At 41.9% G+C, this 20,239-nt stretch overlaps 1 protein-coding gene across 3 annotated transcripts in view; it reads right to left on the bottom strand.

Annotated features, from left to right (window-relative positions):
* The window catches only part of CDH12 (cadherin 12), a 914,698-nt gene that overhangs the window by 82,067 nt on the left and 812,392 nt on the right, over nucleotides 1–20,239 (bottom strand). For all 3 annotated transcript variants that reach the window (XM_045005599.1, XM_045005600.1, XM_045005601.1), the window contains 2 exons: nucleotides 11,599–11,718; nucleotides 7,356–7,523 (listed from right to left, as the gene is read on the bottom strand). In XM_045005599.1, the coding sequence (XP_044861534.1) occupies nucleotides 7,356–7,523; nucleotides 11,599–11,718 (288 nt within the window). The remainder of the gene's footprint in view (nucleotides 1–7,355; nucleotides 7,524–11,598; nucleotides 11,719–20,239) is intronic.

The raw sequence follows: 20,239 nt of genomic DNA, 5'->3' as shown, positions 1-20,239 counted from the left end.
ACCAGAGGTGCCTTCTCCGCCTTCAGGTCTGGGAACAATTCACCCTGGGAGGGTATTGGCTCCAGGGTGAGGAAAAGGTCCTGGCTCCTGGGGAGAACTGATTCTCAACTTGCCTGCTGCACATTCTCCTCCTCCTCCTCTTCCTCATCCACAAAATCCTCCTCTGTGTTGCATGAGGCTGCCACCTTGCAGGTGTCCACGGACAGTGTTGAGTAGTGGTAGGGTCCCCCTCTAGAAAGGCATGAAGCTGATCATAGAAGCAGCATGTCTGGGGCTCTGACCCGGAGTCACCGTTTGCCTCCTTTATCTTTTCATAGGCTTGCCTGAGCTCCTTAATTTTCATGTGGCACTGCTGTGTGTCTCTGGTTTAGCCTCTCTCCACCATGCCCTGTGCAATTTTGGCATATATATCAACATTTCTTATGCTGGATCGGAGTTCTGCCTGCACAGATTTTTCTCCCCATACTGCAATCAGAGCCAGTGTCTCCCGTTCCCTCCATGCTGTTCCTCCCACTTGTTCTGCTAAGCTCGCCATGCTGACCAAACAGGAAATAAGATTCAAAAGTTCCTGGTGCTTTTCCTGTGTGCCTGGCTAGTATATCAGAGTTGAAAGTGCTCTCCAGAGTGATCACATTGGAGCATTCTGGGATAGCTCCTGGAGGCCAATACCATCGAATTGCACAGCACTTTATCTACAGTACCCCAAATTCGATCCAGGTAGGTTGATTTTAGCGATACTCGCTTCGTCAGGGAGGAGTACAGCAGTCGATTTTAAGAGCCCTTTATATCAGCGGAACAGGGTTGGTTGTGTAGACGCATTCCTTATAAAATCAACCTAATGCGGCTAAATTCGACCTAACCTCACAGTGTAGTCCAGGCCTAAACTACCATATCTCAGGGAGGTGGATTACCTACCTCCCGATGAGGGAACCCCTCCCATTGACATAGGTAATGCCTACGTTGAAGTGCTACAGAGGCTCAGCTGTGCAACGGTAGCATTTTTAAAGTGTTTTTAAGACCCTCAGTCTTCTCCATCCAAAGTCTTGTCCTTTCTTTCCCTGAGGATTTATTACCTCACATTCTTGATTAAATTGTTCCAGACATCAGCATTATTCTACCGAAGACGCATACATGTTCACTCCCTCGCCTCTTTGGTAATACAAAGGACCTTTGGATCTGAGAAGATGGTCTCCATGTTTACAAATGTATTCTGTCTTTATCTACAAATCATGCCCAGTAATTTAGAATGGCAGCATGATCAGAAGAGTTAGTCGTAATAGCAAAGGTGTGCGCAACACATTTCATCAGAGTGTGCATCCAGGGAGCCCCGCCCAAGCCCCACCGCCGCCCCGATCCACTCTCTTCCACTTCCCGCCCCCTGACTGCCCCCCTCAGAACCCTCAAACTCCCCTGCTCCTTGTCCCCTGACTGCCCCCTCCTGGGACCCTGCCCCTAACTGCCCCCCAGGATCCCACCCCCTACCTATCCCCTGACTGCCCCGACCCTTAGCCACCCCCCCCACCCTAGACAGACCTCCGAGACTCCCACCCCTATCCAACCACTCCCTGCTCCCTGACAGGATCCCCAGAACTCCCGACCCATCCACCCCCCCTTGCTCCTTGTCCCCTGACCACCCGCTCCAGAGACCCCTTTGCCCCCTAATCGCTCCCCAGGACCCCACCAACTATCCAACCCCCCTGTCCCCTGACTGCCCCAACCCCTAGCCTAGGCTGACCAGATAGCAAGTGTGAAAAATCGGGACAGGGAGTGTGGGGGAGTAATAGGAGCCTATAGAAGAAAAAGCCCCAAATATCGGGACTATCCCTATAAAATCAGGACATCTGGTCACCCTACCCTAGACACATATCCACCCCCTTACAGGCCCTCTGCGACTTCCACACCCTATCCAACGCCCCCATTCCCTGCTCCCTGACTACCCCTGAGACCCTCTGGCCCATAGCCAACTCCCCTGGCCCGGCCCAGCCCCCTTACCACGCCGCCGCTCAGAACACAGTCCTCACCAAACCCCACCCCCTGGACATCCCCTTGAACAATGATGTGATGGCATTTACAGGGCAGGCACAGAGAGCGCCAACCAAGCTGGAGCACAACGGTGGCAGAGCACTATGACTGATGTAAGTCAAAGGTCACATGTAGCGCTGGGGAGGCAGTGATTGGCTGGGTGAGCCTGGGCGGGGGGGCAAGAGGGGGTCATGGTAGCAGTGTGGGGTTCATTGTGTGACACGACAACAACTTTGTGCAGCTGCTGGGGAAGTTTGTACAGGCAATAAATACACCCTACGCGGGCGGGACCCTGTCACCCCGACTCATAGGTGCTGACTTTTGGTTTTGCCGGTGGGTGCCCCATCCTAGCTCCATCCCCTTATCCAAGGCTCCGCCCCCACTCCACCTCTTCCTGCCCCATCCCCCTAGACCCCGCTGAACACCATCTTCTTGCCAACTCCCTCCCCATAATGTCTCCCACTAGCTGCTCACTCCTTTCTGCCCCTCCTGCCTTAAGGGTGAGGTGTGGGTGCTGGAGGGGTACTCTGCTAGTTTTGAGGGGAGGCTATTTTCAACATGTATACACTTTCATTCTAGTTATTGAAAGTGTGTCTATCATTGGTATCTCTCCTTCCTGATGTTTCCCAGTTCTTGCTCTCCACCTGTGTCCCTTTTCCCATCTCTCTCTGCTCCCCACTTCCAGGTAGCTCTGTTTAGCACCTGCTCCCACCCACGCACTCAAAGCAGCTCTGTCTCCCCCAAAACCCCAACCCCTGTGGCCAGCCTAGAAACTACATGCCCTGTCACAGAGAGAAATTTAATTCAACAGCTCAGCACAGAAATGGCCCATTCATTCATCCTACTGTGTGGCTGCTGTGTTGCTCCAGCTCTTCCCAATCCCAGGGCTGCAGCCCACCCCCACTTTGACTCCTTCACATACTCTACAACTTTTGTGGGAGGGGAGCCCCTGGTGGGACCATGGCCAAAGGCAGGGGAGTGTGGGCCAGTTGCTTCCTCTGCTGGGCTGCAGCAGCCCAGCACCCTGAAGCAAGAGGAGCTCAGGTGTCCCAAGGGCAGCATCTCCTGACTTGAAGCTGATACAGGGGGATGGATGAAAGGGAAGGAATTCCCTGGGAGCTGGGGAGGAGGGGGATCCAGGAATCAATCCTTCCTTACACTGGGAGGAGGGGATGCTGATCGGCGGGGGAGGAGATACATTTAATCTCTTGGAGGAAAAGCCCCTCAGGCAGGCTTGATCTGGGCATGGGGGAGGGGGAGACAGCTTTGAGCTGAGCAAGCATTACTTTCCCAGGCATGAGAGAACCATAGGGGTTGGGAAGCTCCCAGAGCCTGTGTGGGAGGGGTCTGGGCAGCATCCAGACTTGGGGAGGCTGTTCATTTGCAGCTGGGGCTGGGGCTGCAGTGAAGCCCCTCTGGATGGGTAAAGAAGGGGGAGGGGGCGAGCTGTGGGCCCCAGCCCAATTTCACTCATCAGACACAAGGGAGAACTTTTCTTAAAGGAGCCATGTCCTTTGGTTTGTCCCCCTGCCCAGCACTAAGAGGGTCAGCAGCTGGTTTCTCCTGGCTGATGGGGGAGCACAGGTCCTGGGGGAAACACCAGGGTGGGCTGAGACTGGCTGTCTGAGTCCTTGAGAAAGCCCCCAGCCCATGCTCCCCCCAGCAGCCCCCTGGAGCCAGCCGAGAAGCTGCCTGCCCATCTCCCCCCGGTCCCCTACCAAGAGGCTGCCCACTTCATTTCCCCACCCCTCTGCAGCTAGCCCAGAAGCTGCCGTGGCCTGGCTACTGGTCCCCCCAGCCCAGCTCCCTCTATAGTCTCCGAGCTTCAGCAGCAGCAGAGGAAACAGCTGATAGGCGAGGACTTCGCTCCAAACAGCTGATTGGCTGCAGCCAGCCAAAGAGCTAATGAGGGCTGCTGCGGCATGCTAAATAGCTGATTGGCAGTTGCCAACAGCTGATCTCCCCGGGGGGGGGGGCTAAGCCGCCTCCTCCTCTTCCTCCTCCCCCCTCCAAGCCTCCAGCGGGGGAGGGGGGAGGAGCAGCCTTAGCAGCCTTCCAAGACGGAGCTCAGGCATGATTAGGGTGTGCCTGGGCACACCCGGCACACCGCGTGCGCACGCCTATGCATAATAGACATGTGTAACCCCTATGGAAACATATTCCTACTAATGTAAACTTAAAACCATTCATCATTCCAGTTATATGAAAGTCCGTGGAAGCAGATTATCTTGCTTTCCAAAATGTGGGTCAAAAAGCTCAATCACAGATGTATAATGCTTCAAGGTTTTCCTGTTTTCTCACTGGCCCATCTTCATTACATAAGATGGAACTTTTCTGTTGAATACTTTCAAAAGTGTATTTCCTAAATAAAAATGCCATGTTCAGCAAGACAGTCAATGATCTTTCATCTCTAGAATCTGCTATTCTGTCTAAACCCACCTGGCTCTTTTAAGGAGCCTCAGTGAAATGAATGTGGTGGTGTGTGCTTGAAATTTTTTTGGCAAGCTTAAAATCCATTATTTATCAGTGTATAGTTCCTTCCTAGTATTAATAATATAGGCTGTCTCACTTTTGTTGGGAAAAAAGTCCTAACTGAATTCAGAAAATAAGCCTAAACCTTATTCTATCATAATGAATAGTTTCTCACTCTATAGAATAGTGTGATGTGCAGCATCTTTGGCAACAAGAGTAGTTGCCCCATTAATGGACCCAATTTTGCATGGTCCTGAGCAACTTTGGTGAGATGCCAAATGCCTCAATTGCCATGGATCATGGACTCCATAAAGACACTGGTTTTGTGTCTCATTACAACAATCTGTAACCCACTAACCCTCCTTTGTCCTACCTATGCCAGCAAAGGTGTTAATTGCCCACTTCATCTTGAATGGTTTCTTGCAACTTGTTAACTCCTTATGTTTACCAATCTCTTCCATCTTGTATTTAGCTGTGACATTCTGATTACCTTCCCAGACCTGAAGAGCTCTGTGGAGTTTGAAATCTTGTCTCTTTCACCAACAGAAGTTGGTCCAATAAAAGATACTATGTCACCCACCTTCTATCTCTCAATTCCTATTGAAATAGATGAGGGCATTCAGGGCCTTGAAGGCCTGGGCCTAATATGGAAGCTTAACACCAAACTAAAAATATACACTAGAAATACATTAATTGTGACAAGCCAGGGTGGGATTCACAAAGGTACTTAGGTGCCTAACTCATTGATTTCAATAGGAGTGGTGCACCTAAGTACTTTGTGAATCGCACCTCTGTGAGTGACGAATCCATCTCAAGTGGGTGTCCAGATCAAGGGCAGGTCCACACTACAAAATTACTCTGGTATAACTAACTACGTCACCCAGGGATGTGAAAAATGCACACCCTTGAACGACGTAGTTAGAATGACCTAAGCGCTGGTGTAGACAGCACTATGTCAGTGGGAGAGATTCTCACACTGATGCTAATCCACCTCTGTGAGAGGCCATAGCTATTATGCCGATGGGAGAGTCCCCATTGAGCAGAGCTTTTGCTATTACTGTTCTGAAAAAGCAGTAATTACTTTTCCTTAAACTAAATCTGTTCCTTCTGTGACACACCCAGTAAAGACTGTTTCAGTGATGTGATTACCCCTGAATATGCAAGTCCTTACTGGAAAGGAATACCCCATATCATTCTCTCACATTTTAGCCTTTGGCCATAATAAATATATGTTACTTCCATTACACACTGTGCATCTCAGATATTATTCCCTTCTGTTTCATCAAGAGCTATTGTTATTAATTGACTTCTGACATTTGATATAATAAGAGGGAAAATATTTACAACTCTCAATATGCAGAGGAGAGGAGAAATGTGATCTGTTGATATTTTAACCACAGCACACAGCCTTGACTGGACTAAAAAGTCATCACTATAGTACACACATGAAATAAGACCTTTAAAGCTGTCTTCCTGGAAGTGTAAAAAATAACCTGCTGGTATCTCTATTTTTTTAAAGTATATTTTGTTCCTTTGTACTTTGAAATGTTTCAGTCTATTAAGCCAAATGGTCACATTATAAAGTAATTTGGGGGGCTGACTAAAGCCCATAGCAGCAGAGTCAAAGGTACACCTGAAAATCTGCTGGAAGAAGGGCTTTGTGAACTGGGATCGCTCCAGAAATGCAGTGAATTCCATTCTCGAAGGTGGGAAGAACAAATGTTTGAGAGAAAACAACAGTCTCATGAAGACATAGGTGTGATATGGAGCCTATGTCGCCAATAAGCCAGTTATATGTAATTACAGTATGTTATGGATTCCTCATCGTGTAGGAATGTAATCAAAACAAGGTAGAACCATATAAATAGTGGTAAAGTCAACACTCCTGTGCCATCACTAAATTGTTCATTCAAATATTCTAATCTAATAATAGAAGTTTGTCTTGTTGACTGTCATTTAGCGACTAAGGACAAGATTCACCAAGGTAATTAGATTCCTATCTCCCATTGAAACCAGTAAGAGTTGGGTGCCTAAATACATTTGTGAATGCCACCCTAATAGTTTGTCATGACTACTGAAGTTTACAATTGCTACATGTTTGCAAAGTTTATTGTTTTGAATAAATACCAAGGACTCAATTTTCAGACTTCCTGAGCACTGACAACTCCAATAATCTTCAAAAAGATCTGCATGTGCTAGTGCTTCTGAAAATCATCACCCTATCAATCAATGTTTTTTTAAATGAGCACATTTCTGAAAAGCCTGATTTCAACTAATTTATATAAACATCTTTGGTACATGATCTCTATTCTGATTCCATAAATATTTTCCAGTACAGACTTAACCTCAATGGGCCCAGATGGCACAACAGAGTTGCACCTGCTCATGACAACAATTATTCTGACTCGTAGTACTTTTACCAAATATTGTTTCTTAGTTTTTCTTTTGAGAAATTCCACCTTATACCTTTAATAAAAAGGTCAGAAAAGTGTGACTCACCCTCAAATGTAATAAGTTTATAATCAGGAGTCATTTGAAGAGTAACATCAGCTTTCCCTGGATAAAATATATGCCCCAAACTTATGTTATAAAAAAATATAACTGCTACCAGCTATGGGCCTGATCTTGCAAGATCCTGCATATCCTCATTTCCCATTGGATGTTTGGCACCTTGCAAGATTGGACCTTGTTTTCTTTAAAACAGTTCTTGTCTTAGCAAAGATCCATTCCATACTTTTCCATCATGCATTAGGGTTCCCTTCTGTCTGACCTCCAACCCGAGAAATTATTTAAGGGAGTCTTCACATTGATGTTATAAATGACACTCCTTTTGAAATTAGTGTATGCAAAATAAAACATACTCTTGGGAAATCTGGGTGGGTTGTCATTGACATCGGTGAGAGTTATGTTTACAGTGGTAGTTCCAGCTAATCCTCCCAGCTGTCCTCCCATATCCTTGGCTTGGATGAGGACTTGATATTGTTCTTTTACCTCTCTGTCCATGTTTGGCAAAGCTGTTCTTATTACACCTTGGAGGAAAAAAAGAAAAGAGAATCACAATACATATAAACCAAAGCCTTGGCAAAGATTCTGTTTACAGAATAATATTCTTTCCTATGTACGCTGATGGTCAGATTCCCCAAAGAGTTCATCAACTGGCAGTTCCCATTTAGACATCTGAATGAAGTGCTCAGATTTCTAAAAGAGCCCAGCAGTCAGCAGCTCCCATAGAGAGACTCACATTGATTTCAATGGGTGACCAGAAAGAAGCTTGATTACACAGCAGTATTTCAGGGCCTGTCTCCCCTGCCCCCACTTTAAATAAACAACATTTTGGATGGTGAATTAAGACTGATAAGTGAATTTTGACTAGGGATGTGAATGAGAAGAGAGTGAATGTCTCCACCTCAGAATGGAAAAGGCATAAGGGGCAGTGTGGATAAAAGCAGAGAGACATGTGTAGGAGAAGAAGAGGTGAAGGGTGAACAAAAAAAAAGAAGTAGAAAGAGATGAGTAGACATCACTACTTCTCAGACTGTCTCTATGACTCTCCTGCATTTGAAACAAAACATCCACTATCGCCACCAATGTAATGAGGTTCCATTGGACAAGACAACATCCCTTCTGTACAAACAATGGTGTTTGGTTACAAAACGTATCACTGTTCACCTGATACAGCGATTGCTGAAAATGCTCAGGCACTTTTTGAATAGGGTATGGTAAATATCCTACATGCAGTTGCAAACACACAGTTAGTCATTAATCAATTGTGTTTTAATCTTGAGTGACTTTGAACAGTTGGCATCTAACGACACCTTCTGTAGCGTTCTTTCTGTTATGTTAAAAATGTAGGATTCTGTGACCAAATTCATGGGAAAAGGTATGTTACCTTGTCATAAGCCAACACCGTATAATGCAATATAATTAAACAATATCTCTCAGAAATGGTTCAATGCAGGCAGTTTAATGCCTGTGTAGTTACAAAATAAGACAGCTGGAGAGGGATTATTATTATTTCAGAAATTATTATCTCTGAACATTAGGCTGGTTGGTTTTAAAATCTGTCTTTTTCCCTTTTGTTACAATGTACACAGAGTGATACGAAAAAAAATCTCTCTTGGGATGCTTGTTATTTCTTTGCAATTAACTCGTGTGTCAACCAGTAAGAATGGAATCAATTAGTTGAGAACGCTTGTTAGGAGTCTAAAAATAACTTTGGCTTGGATTCACCACTGGTTCAACTGATCAAAAAATCCTAATAAATTGATTATATAAGAATGAAGTTTTCTTTCATTTGTAACATTGATGATAATAGTAACAATTATTGAAAATAATATACTGACTTCTTCCTCAGCATGGCAGTTAAAGCACTAAATAATAACTAAAGTCTGAAACAATTAAGCACATGTGTACATAGTCTTGAAATAAAGGTTGTGATTCTTTTATTTTCAAAAACTCGATGCTATTCAAAAGGCTCCACTTTTCAAGGTAGAACTCCTGGAGGTTAAAGCTCCAGGATTATAAAAATAACTGAAAATACATATTTAAAAAGTGAATAAAATACTAAAAAGCCCTACTAGCATCATTAAAAATGGGAGTCATTGGAGACTGAAAACAGAAAGGGAAGTATTTTCATTTGTTTTCTTTTTTTAAGTGGCAAAAGTCCTTTTGTAAATTGGAACAACACTATCAGTTTTCCTCTGAAACCTCTTCCCCGTTCCATGACTTAACATCCTGAAATGTTTTACAATGTATTTCTTATACTCAAGTCCAGGGAGTAAACAGATATGGAAATTAATTGTTCCCTTTGTTATAGTAACAGAAGAGACCAAAATAATAATAATAGTTAAATAAATAAATTAAATAAAACTGAGGTGTTCAGCACTCCATGGAAGAGGCAGAGAATATTTCACAAACAAGAGGTGCAGTTCACCTTGATTTTTACATTATTTTTTAAGATAACATTGGTTAGCTTTAAATCTGTTAAAAATCTTCCTAACAGATTACAGTACATAAACAATTGGCTGTCACTCTAGCAGTGAAGTTCCTAATCACCTGCTGCTTTTCCTGTCTGGAAGTTGGAAGCATCTGTAGCTTTTCCCATAAGAGATCTCTGTCTCCAATAAAAATCAATGAGAATAATTTAAATGTCAAAAATAGTCCAATGGCAATATTTTTCCTTCACTTTGCACTCTATATTAAAAGACTAAATAAAAATGTAAAACAACCTTTTCTATAAAAAGGCATGTGTTTATATGGATGTTTCAGAGAGCACATTTAAGAATCTCGGTAGAGCAAATCATTATATGGAGTAATGATTAACAGGAAAGAAGCCATTGCATTTCTTCTTCCTCTTCACAAAAAAAAATTAGAATTTTGAAATCAAGGCTTATTGTAATGAACAGATCCACATGGATTCAGTACTGCACTGAATGTTCCCAGCTTTTACTATTTTAAATATTTTAGTGTTAACCAAGAGGGCCACAGAATTGAATAATATTTAAAGTTTTTTTTGTTTGGTTGGTTGGTTGTGTTTTTTGCAACGAATACAGATATTGAATGTGAACTGATATACAATGTCCATGAGGTTGCCAATAGACTGACAAGTATAAGCTCCTATCATGAGTTCTATGCAGGCCTTGCACCTGGACTGCCCTACAGTGATATTAATGGAGAGTCAGGGGTCTGACGACATGGAGGATGTGAGCCTCTTCTTGTAAGGAAGTTCATGAGTTAATACTAATTTGAGCAGCTCCCTTGGTGTGAATATAACCCCTCTAGTGGGTTGCATATACCCTTGTATATTGCAAGTTAATGTTGCTCAGAGTAGCATTAATCTATATGCTCATTTCTGATATAAGTTCCACTTGAGTAGCATGTTCAGAGGGGTTGATGGTGGATGTGTGATATATCGGGTTTCTCCTCTGCATGACTTTCAAGGTCTCTTCTTGTGTAAGCTTTGCCCATCTGCTCCACTCAATACTGAGTAACAAAAGGCAGCATATACCCCAAAGAGCTAAAACAATGCAGGGAATGCTGGTGGGGATATCATCAAGTGTTACATGAGAAATATAGACACCTGTATTCAGCTTGTGTCTGGTTAGAGCTTTTCAGTTCACTTTTAAATTTCTCTCCATTTCCCACAAGATTTAATCCAAAAAGAAGCATTAAGGTTAAGATTTTTTTCCAGGTGTCTGAAAAAGTCAGATTTTGATTTTCAAAGTAGAGTCATTGAGCCAGCCTGCAATATGATCTACTGCTAAATGGAGCATGTGACAGAGGAACGTGACCTTTGGAGATTCTGCACTAACAGTGTCGTGCATCTCCCATCTTCAATTATTGATTAATCTGTGAGAAAGTCTTTAACATGCCATCTGACATTCAAGTACAGCTTCACTGGGAGAAGAAATTCCATTTGTTGAAAGGGGCATATGGGTGACTATTCCTGTACACATTCAATCGTTTGTAGCATTTAGTGTGTACATTCTTGGTTCTTTCACTGAATTATTAAATATAGAAACAGGAATAGCATTTAAAAATATAGAACATGATAAAATATTGCAATCTACCTTTCTCCTCTGCCAACACATCTAACAACCTCAGACCAATATCCTGTGCCCCAGCAAAAGAAGAGGGCAGGGACCAATCAGCTGTCCACATTCTCTAATTAAGAACATGCAGCACAAGAATCACTGCTAAAGTATTCTTCATTCTAGGCAAGCAGACTGCAAATTGAGTCAACAGGATGAAGACTTGAGATTTGGAGTCAAAACATCCAGGAAAACACAAGAGAGAACACACAAACTGAGCAGTACCTCAAGACAGAAGCAATCTTAACAATGTGGAAGTAAGAGTGCATCAGGAAAGACCTCTTCAACACATACATACTTTAGACATTCCAAACTATATGGCAGGTTGCAATTTATTCAAAACCCAGTCTGTGCACAAAGCAAATATATGATTATGGATTGGCCTTTGGGTGTACCACAGCATCAGGTATTTATTTCTATATACCCCAATAATGCTGCCGCCCACTTGGATGTTTAATCAAAATGTAAATGTTTGAAAGCGAAATGATAATATTGTTGCTGATGAAACATTTACCTGTCTTAGGATCAATGGAGAAGTATGGTTGCCCCTGAAGAATGCTATAAACCACTCTGGCACTGTTTCCATATGTTGGATCATCAGCATCTGTAGCTTTAACCTGAAGCACGTATGCTCCTAGAAAAAAAAATACAGATGTTTTAATTTCCAAAAGAAATCAAAGATCAGGAATATTGCTGACATATTATATAGCTTAGCCCCTTTTGATGAAGGCATTTGCTGTAGCTCCTGCTTCTTTGGAAACAAGAAAAGAATAATGTAATTGTTTCAGCACCACACTGACATAAATGTAAGTAGCAGTTTCAGCAAACGGGGAAGAGAAGGCAAGGTGGGCAGGCACCCACTCTTCAGAAGACACTTACCAGCAAGTTGGAGGGGAGGGGTGATGTGTGGGAAAGCAAGCCAGTTGCCCACCCTTGGAAATGTAAATAGGTTTGGGAGTAACAGGATAATCAATTTCCCCTTTTAGAGATGTCTAAAGGCAAGGGGGAGCCCGACTACACCCTATTGGAAGGAGGTAGCTAGAGAGGAGGGTATTTCTTGTGTGCTTTGACAGTTTTAACAACACTCACTTGGGACCATGCAGTTACCAGTCTGGCTTTGAGCATTTGGATTTGCAAAGACACCAAACTCCAAGTGCAGCTTGGGAGTCCCCACACTTTGTAAACCAAGATCACCAGCAGGGTTTGCTGACATTCATGTGAGTGCTTAGCACCACTGAAAAACAAGCCACATATTTAGGGTGTCTACATTTGGATATAGGTGCTTAATTTTAGACAAGATTGTGTATTTGGACCTCTTTGTTCACAGGTTTAGTAACACAGCCACAAATATTGCTTGCTTTTGTATATCTGCTCACCATGGAAACTCTGGTTTCCAACTTAGTGGGGTATCAAGCACTTTAGTGTCATCTGTCTCCCTTGTTCTAATAACAGGGATTCTATAGTTATGTTTACGAATAATATTGGTTCTAAACACCTCACTTACAATAATAATAAGAAGAAGATTTCTCCAAGCCTGAAAAGACATATTAAAATGCTGGGGGCCTGCTCCTGCTCCTGCCATGGGCATTTTGCCATTACCAATAGCATCAGACCTTTGAAGAGATTTAGTTATTTATTTACAAACATCTTCCCTTCACACATGAAATGGACACTGGTGAAAATATAGTGCCAGATTTAGAATGTGGGTGCCTAAAGTGCATGTTGAAAGCTAGACACAGCTCATGGCATGTTCAAAACCAACATTTTTGCACCCAACTGGCATTTGCAAAGTAAAATGTATAAACTGACACTGAAATCAGTACTTAGGCAGGCAACCACCTGATCTGCCTGCAGCCAGACCACAAAATACCATGAGAATTATAGCGCGGCCTCCTAGAAGAAAACTTTCGAGTGCTAGAATATAAGTCCAAAAAGGAGTGTGTACATTTTAAAATTAACAAAGTATTTTATTCACTAAGTTGGGTTTGAAATCAAGGCTTGAGTTTTGTTTCATCTACCGGCTTTGGTCAGCTTCAGATAAGAATACTGCAGAAATAGAGTACTGACACTTATATCAGGTGTGTTTACAGTAAGATAGTCTGCCTTGTGTCCATACATATAGGGGTACTCAGAGAGTAAGTTTACTCCTTTTCCCCTCTGTGTCACATTGAGAAGTAGTTGTAAAATGGTGGTCTGAAGAGAACTTCAGGGTGGTCTACAGAGAGCAAACTGGCTATCCCTCCATGTTTCTGATGCAAAACTATATTACTTTCATATTATTCCTCCATGTAATTAATTGTGGTAGTTGCCAAAATGATTTTAAACAATCACTTATACAGAGGGAAGTGAATGGGAAGGAAGATCACATGACCCGGTGGTCCATCATACAATCTTTCTGTTAGGATGGGGTGCATACTACAACAAGTTTGAGAACACCTGGCATTCCCCAGGGAATACTGCAAATGCTGAAAAATTATTAGCTATAAAGGCAACTGGAAATTTTTTAAGCATCATCATTGTACTAGCACTAACAGTGATATGCATGTCAACGTTTATTTTATTTTTTAAAAAAATAAACAGCTGTTTTGATAGTGAAAGATATAGTCCAATATAGTCAAGGGAAAAGTTTGAGGTGATGTTTTTAAACTCTCCTACACATCTCTACTTATGATTGCCAGCACTGGTGGAGGAATTGGAAGTGAAACTGATAGTGAAAATAAATTGTCTGCTTGTTGGATAGTATTGTAGAGTTGCTACAGTTACAGATGGTCACTGGCCAAAGCAAAAATGTTAAGGTGCCACAGGAGATTTTTTTTTTACTACACTGATGATCATGGGGAAGCTTGAGAGTTCATGAAAAGCAATTTGATTAGCAAGACCAGTTTTAAAATAATGCTGTTCATGTTTACAAGGTGAGGGCACGTTAATTAGAGTCAACTTTCAATGAAAGGAAAGATTAGGGATGCAGTAAATAAAATAATACTGCAGAGATCATCTGGACTCATTTCAGAAGAAGCTTGAGGTTAGTCTTTGATTTGCTGAAGGATGGGGAATGTCACATTTTAGAGGCCAGGAGGTGCAACAGAAGACCAAAGTCATAGTTCAACATAATGATTATGGAAGCACTGTATACTCAGACATTTATGCCTAAACTTCTCATCTAATACAGAATCAAGATAATGGAATGTGTGCTATGTAGCTCTACTGGGGGGCAGGGGAGAGGCATTGGGTATGGAGGTTCTATCTTTTGGCCAGGATAAGGATCAGCATGTTTTACAATACATACAAAACGTTCCATGGACTCACCACAGGGGGACGAAGATAGAGGGGTCTATGTAGCAGGGGATCTGCCAATTCCAACCCTGTCTGCACTTGCTGGAATGCAGGGAACCCCAACAAAACTGAATTCTCTGCTAGGGAAGGGGAAGGCATAGGGATTGCATGATATATCCTTCATAGTGCCTCCTGAATCGTGCCCCTCAACTCCCACCTTGAAAAGTAGAACTTCACTGGTTCTTCTGCTAAGGGACCACTAGCATTCCAGAGGAAAGGCAAGATTTTCCCCTTACTGCTTAATTACACTAACAGGACTGCCATATATAACACAACCCAGGTTACTCACAATACACTACAACATTAATTCACATCCTCAATCCAGCCACAGTTATAAATCTTGATACCAAACCAGGGCATAACCTATGGGATAAATATGTACTATGTATTAAGTTGTAGTGATTGAGGACTTGATGGCTCATGGGATTGGGTAAAAAGGCTGTGCATTTGGGTTCCACAGGAACCTGAATAAACAGAAATATTTAGATAAGCTTGGGAGTGTCAGTATTTCAATTAGAGTTTACAGTTTCTGTGGGCTTTTTGGAGAGGGGGGGATGCTCAGGAATTCATTTATAGGGCTAGTAAAAGTGTGATCTGTATGACTTTAGGTATTCCCTGATCCATTAAAGAAGCTAGTAAAATGCAAACCCCAACTACTTATACAAATAAACACAAATACAAGTAACTACAACCCACATACATGCCAATGGAATATGGAGACTTTTATCTTGAAAAATGCCCTTATGTCTATCTATCTATCCACATATCCTTCCCACCACACAGTATCTTACTATCTTTCCACCATAAAACTCCAATTTATTCTATTCTTTGACTGAGGGAATGTTTATTTGTGTCATTTTCCTCCTTGTCCTACCCTGCTACTTTCTTTCCTCATACAGCTGGCTTTTGTTCCCAGCTCAAACACTAAACCCAAATATCTGATTCCCTGAATCCTGAGATTTGAATTAGAGTTGGGTGATTTAAAGGTTTGATTTAAATAATCATCCCAAAATTTGTATTCTTACTAAAAGCCTGGCTGGTCCTTCAGGCTCTTTCTCCCCAAACAGATCTCCTCCTTTGAACCATTCCCTCCACACTGTCCCTTAAATTTTAGGTTGGTTGCTGTTGTGAGGGGAAGAGAAAAGGAGTTGGGAAGCTCATATCAGACCTCAAAAGCATGTTTTAAGAGAAGTAGGAGACTATCTACCCCATATAGGCAGCAAGAGTATCTGAGTAACAGAACAAAGCTCTTTCCCAACATTAACAAAACAGTAGGGGGGTGTGACGATGCGGTTCTGGCGTGACCCAACTGAGAGTGCCAATTCAGGACCAAGTATCAGAGAGGTAGCCATGTTAGTCTGGTTCTGTAAAAGCAACAAAGAATCCTGTGGCACCTTATAGACTAACAGACGTTTTGCAGCATGAGCTTTCGTGTGCACCAAAGTGGGCATTCACCCACGAAAGCTCATGCTGCAAAATGTCTGTTAGTCTATAAGGTGCCACAGGATTCTTTGCTGCTAATTCAGGACCAATTGCTCAAACAGGGCAGTCACAGCCCAAGGCTGGGGTTTTTCCACCTCTAAGGCAAACCAAACCAGCCAGACAAAAGGACTTTGGTTTCACCCCACTGGCTAACCACAAGTCACACAAGCAATTTCCTTAGACACTCCAGTCTCCCAGTATCACCACCAGTGCCACTCGTCCTGGGGATGAATGGTTATGAAAACCAACACCCCAGTAAAAGAAAAAAGGTTCTCTCAATTCCAAAGAATCAAGCCCCAGACCCAGGTCAATATACACATTAGATCTTACCCACAAATCACGCTGTTGCCAATCCTTTAGAACCTAAAATCTAAAGGTTTATTCATAAAGGGAAAAAGGTAGAGATGAGAGCTAGAATTGGTTAAATGAAAACAATTACATACAGTAATGGCAAAGTTCTTAGTTCAGGCTTGTAGCAGTGATGGAATAAACTGCAGGTTCAAATCAAGTCTCTGGAGTACATCCCCCGCTGGGATGGGTCCTCAGTCCCTTGTGTAGATTGGCACACAAGTAGCACATAGCAAAGTCCCTCCAGAGGTAAGAAGCAGGATTGAAGACAAGATGGAGATGAGGTATCAGCCTTATATAGGCTTTTCCAGGTGTAAGAACCAATTTGTCCTTACTGTGGAAAATTACAGCAAAATGGAGTCTGGAGTCACATGGGCCAGTCCCTGCATACTTTGTTGAGTCACAGGGCGTGTCTGCCTTCTCTCCATGGGTCAATTGTGTAGCTGATGGTCCTTAATGGGCCATCAAGTGGCTAAGCCGGGCTAACACCAACTTGTCTGCGGTGTCACCCAGAAGCAGAGCATAATACAAAATACAGACAGTACAGAGCCAATACTTATAACTTCAACTACAAAACGATACACAGACATACAGACAGCATAATCATAACCAGCAACCCATAACCTGGTCTTAGACACCTTAGATGACCCCCTTTACCTAAGATTTGGTGCCACTACAGGACCTTGGTTGGAAACCATATTCTATATGGTCCCAGTTTATATCAATAACGTCACAGGGGGCTACCTTGAATTTGTACCCCAGAGTGAATAGCTTTCTCCTCATACCCCAGATGGAGAGGTACATCCAATTTTTCAAAAAAATGGTGAATTACACTGGGGCTTCTGAATGTATCAGCTGATTTTCAAAAGTGTTGGGCACTAAGTAGGTCTCACTGAAATCAACCAAGATTTTTAGCTTAACTTTAGGCTCCTGTTTTCGAAAATCTTGGCCACAACAATCCTCTCATATGTATTATCAGAATGGTTTGAACACAGGGGGCTTTCAAGCACTACGGCATAGCCCTCCAATAGTTGAGTTAAAAGAATAACTCCTTTATTGTTATCATCTAGATGGCCAGCTACCAGAAGGGGATGCAATGCACATTTTGCCAGTGTATTACATAGATAAAATTTTTGGATTGCTTCATGCACTCTGGAGCTCAAAATACCAGAAATGTAATGTCTTGCATTTGAAAATACACCTGAAGCTCTATTATGGATTAATATTTAGAAACTCTGGTTCAATACAGCTCACATACACCTTGAAAATAGTACATAACATTGATCCATTCCCCAGGATTTTTTTTCCCTTTAGCTGAAATTCTAATACTGTATTGAGCTTGCAATTTAAAATCAATACTAGCTGATACACTCTAGCTGCAAAGAGGAAAAATAAATCATAAATCTGATTTTACTTCAAGACATTTCATCAAAAAAAATTACTAGTGCTGATTTAGTTAATCAGTAACACTTCATTTCTAGCCTTTACAACTACAGGACAGCATCTATAATTATCACCATCATTGGTATTATTTTTAATCATTAGGTGCTCAGTTCATAAGATAGATTTAATTATAGTGTACTTTATAGTACAGCTTCAGATATGCTAGTTTTCCTCGGTTTATACTCATAAAAAGCAAGGCAGACTGTGATCAGGTACATTCATAGAATCATAGGAATGTAGGGCTGAAAGGGACCTCAAAAGGTCATCTACTTCAGCCTCATCTGCACTGAGGCAGGACCAAATATATCTAGACTGTCCCTGGCAGATGTTAGTCCAACCTGTTTTTTAAAAACCTCCAATGACAAGGATTCCACAATCTCCCTTGGAAGCCTATCCCAGACTTTAATTACCCCTATAGTTAGAATATTTTTTCCGAATACCTAACCTAAATCTCCCATACTGCAGATTAAGTCTATTACATCATGTCTTAGCTTCAGTGGACATGGAGAACAATTGATCCTCTTTATAACAGTCCTTAACATACCGGTATTTGAAGACTGTTCTCAGAGCCTCCCTCTGTCCTTTTTTCTCAAGACTAAACATACCCATGGTTTTCTTAACCTTCTCTCTTAGGTCAGGTATTCTAAACCTTTTATAATTTTTGTTGCTCTCCCCTGGACTCTCTCCATTGTGTCCACATCTTTCTGAAAGTGTGGTACCCAAAACTGGACAAAATACTCCAGTTAAGGGCTCACCAATGTCTAGTAGAGTGGGACAATTACCTCCTGTGTCTTATGTATGACACTCCTGTTAATACACGCCTGAATGACGTTGGCCTTTTTCACAATTGCATCACACTGTTGGCTCATCTTCAGTTTGTGATCCAGTATAACCCCAGATCCTTCTCTGCAGCATTACTGCCTAGCCAGCTCTTCCCAATTTTATATTTGTGCATTTGATGTTTCCTTCCTAAATGAAGCGCTTTGCACTTATCTTTCTTGAATTTCACATTGTTGATTTCAGACCAATTCTCTGATTTGTCAAGGTTATTTTGAATTGTAATCCTATCCTCCAAAGTGCCACCAGTTTAGTGTTATTCTCAAATTGTATACACATACTGTCCACTCCATTAGCTAAGTCATTAATGAACGTGTTGAATAGTTCTAGTTCTAGGACAGGCCTCTGTGGGACCTCACTATTACATGGGACAAGTCTTGCAGTCTTTACATTGGTCTTACTTAGGCAAAACTTGTGTAGCTTTCATGAGCCTTTTGCCTGAGTAAGAATTTGGTCTTGTATTTGATGGATTATACACAAAATGTTGTCTCACATTCATATTCTATGCATGTAAGTTAATAGAGTGACACCAAGGATGATTAGGGCCCATTATCCTTATACAACATTACAGTTGTGATATAAACTCATAAAAAATAAAGAAATTTGGAGTTAATAGAGTGCAAACTCTGCCTTTAACTCAACCCATTATGCCTAGCTATTACAGCACATGCAGCATGGTATTTAATTTCACACAGTGATCTGAAAGAAAAGAAAGTCCAGCACAAGAGATTCATAAGATTCACTAGGATACAGCAGTATAACATTGTTTAAGGGCTCAGTCCAATGCCCACTGAAGCAAATGGGAATCAGATTGAAACCTCACTATATATTCCCAGAAAAAAACAAACAAAAAAAAACCAATCCCCCCAAAACCTATGTTGAAGGTTGAATGTATGTATCAGTAACACTGAAGGATAAAAACATTACAGCGATATTGCAATCTCAGCAAATTAAGCAGTAAAAACCCAAGGAATTTAGCAGTTGCAATTAAAATAAATCCAAACATACTTTGGTCAGAAATGCCCTCTTAAGACACAAAACAATCTTAACTTTGTCCTGCAGTGATGTCATAAATTAACCATACAATGATGATTGCATTTCAGTTTTTGCAGTCCCAAATTAGATTAAACAGATTTTATTGGGCACAGTTGGTTATTTTCATATTTTTTCTCTGACTATCACTACAGACAAAAAAAGGTGGCCATGCCATTTGACCTGCTCATTTATCTTTCCTGCATGCACAAGGCTTTATACACATAAGTATTAAATAAAAAGAGACCAGAGTGAACCCAGCTGAAATTAGATTCAGTCCCTGGAGGTCCTAATCTTTAACATTGCTAACAGTTGTATCATGTTAAACAAAAGCTTTCTGCTGGAAAAATATTTAGAACTGTTAGAAAACTGGCCTTGGTTATGAAATTGTGATAGGTCTGCTGATAAAGGAAGCACCAATAAAAATAGTTTCCCCTGGAAAAGAACCTGTTTCTGGAACCTGTTCTATCTTGAAGGGATTAAGGCCAATGTTTTCAAAGGTGGGTGCCCAAAGTTAGGCCCCTAAATTCATACCCATGTTTAGGAACCTAAATAAAAGTACCATGAGTTTCAAAGGAAATGGAAGTTGCAGGTAGTCATAACCTCTGAAAAATCATGCAGCTTAATTTGGTGCCCAAGTATCAGTGTAGATGTTTAATTTTAGATGCCTATATACATTA

The sequence above is a fragment of the Mauremys mutica genome, chromosome 2 (genome assembly GCF_020497125.1).
Source record: "Mauremys mutica isolate MM-2020 ecotype Southern chromosome 2, ASM2049712v1, whole genome shotgun sequence".
Taxonomy (NCBI): Eukaryota; Metazoa; Chordata; order Testudines; family Geoemydidae; genus Mauremys; species Mauremys mutica.
This window is presented reverse-complemented; position numbering and strand designations above follow the sequence as displayed.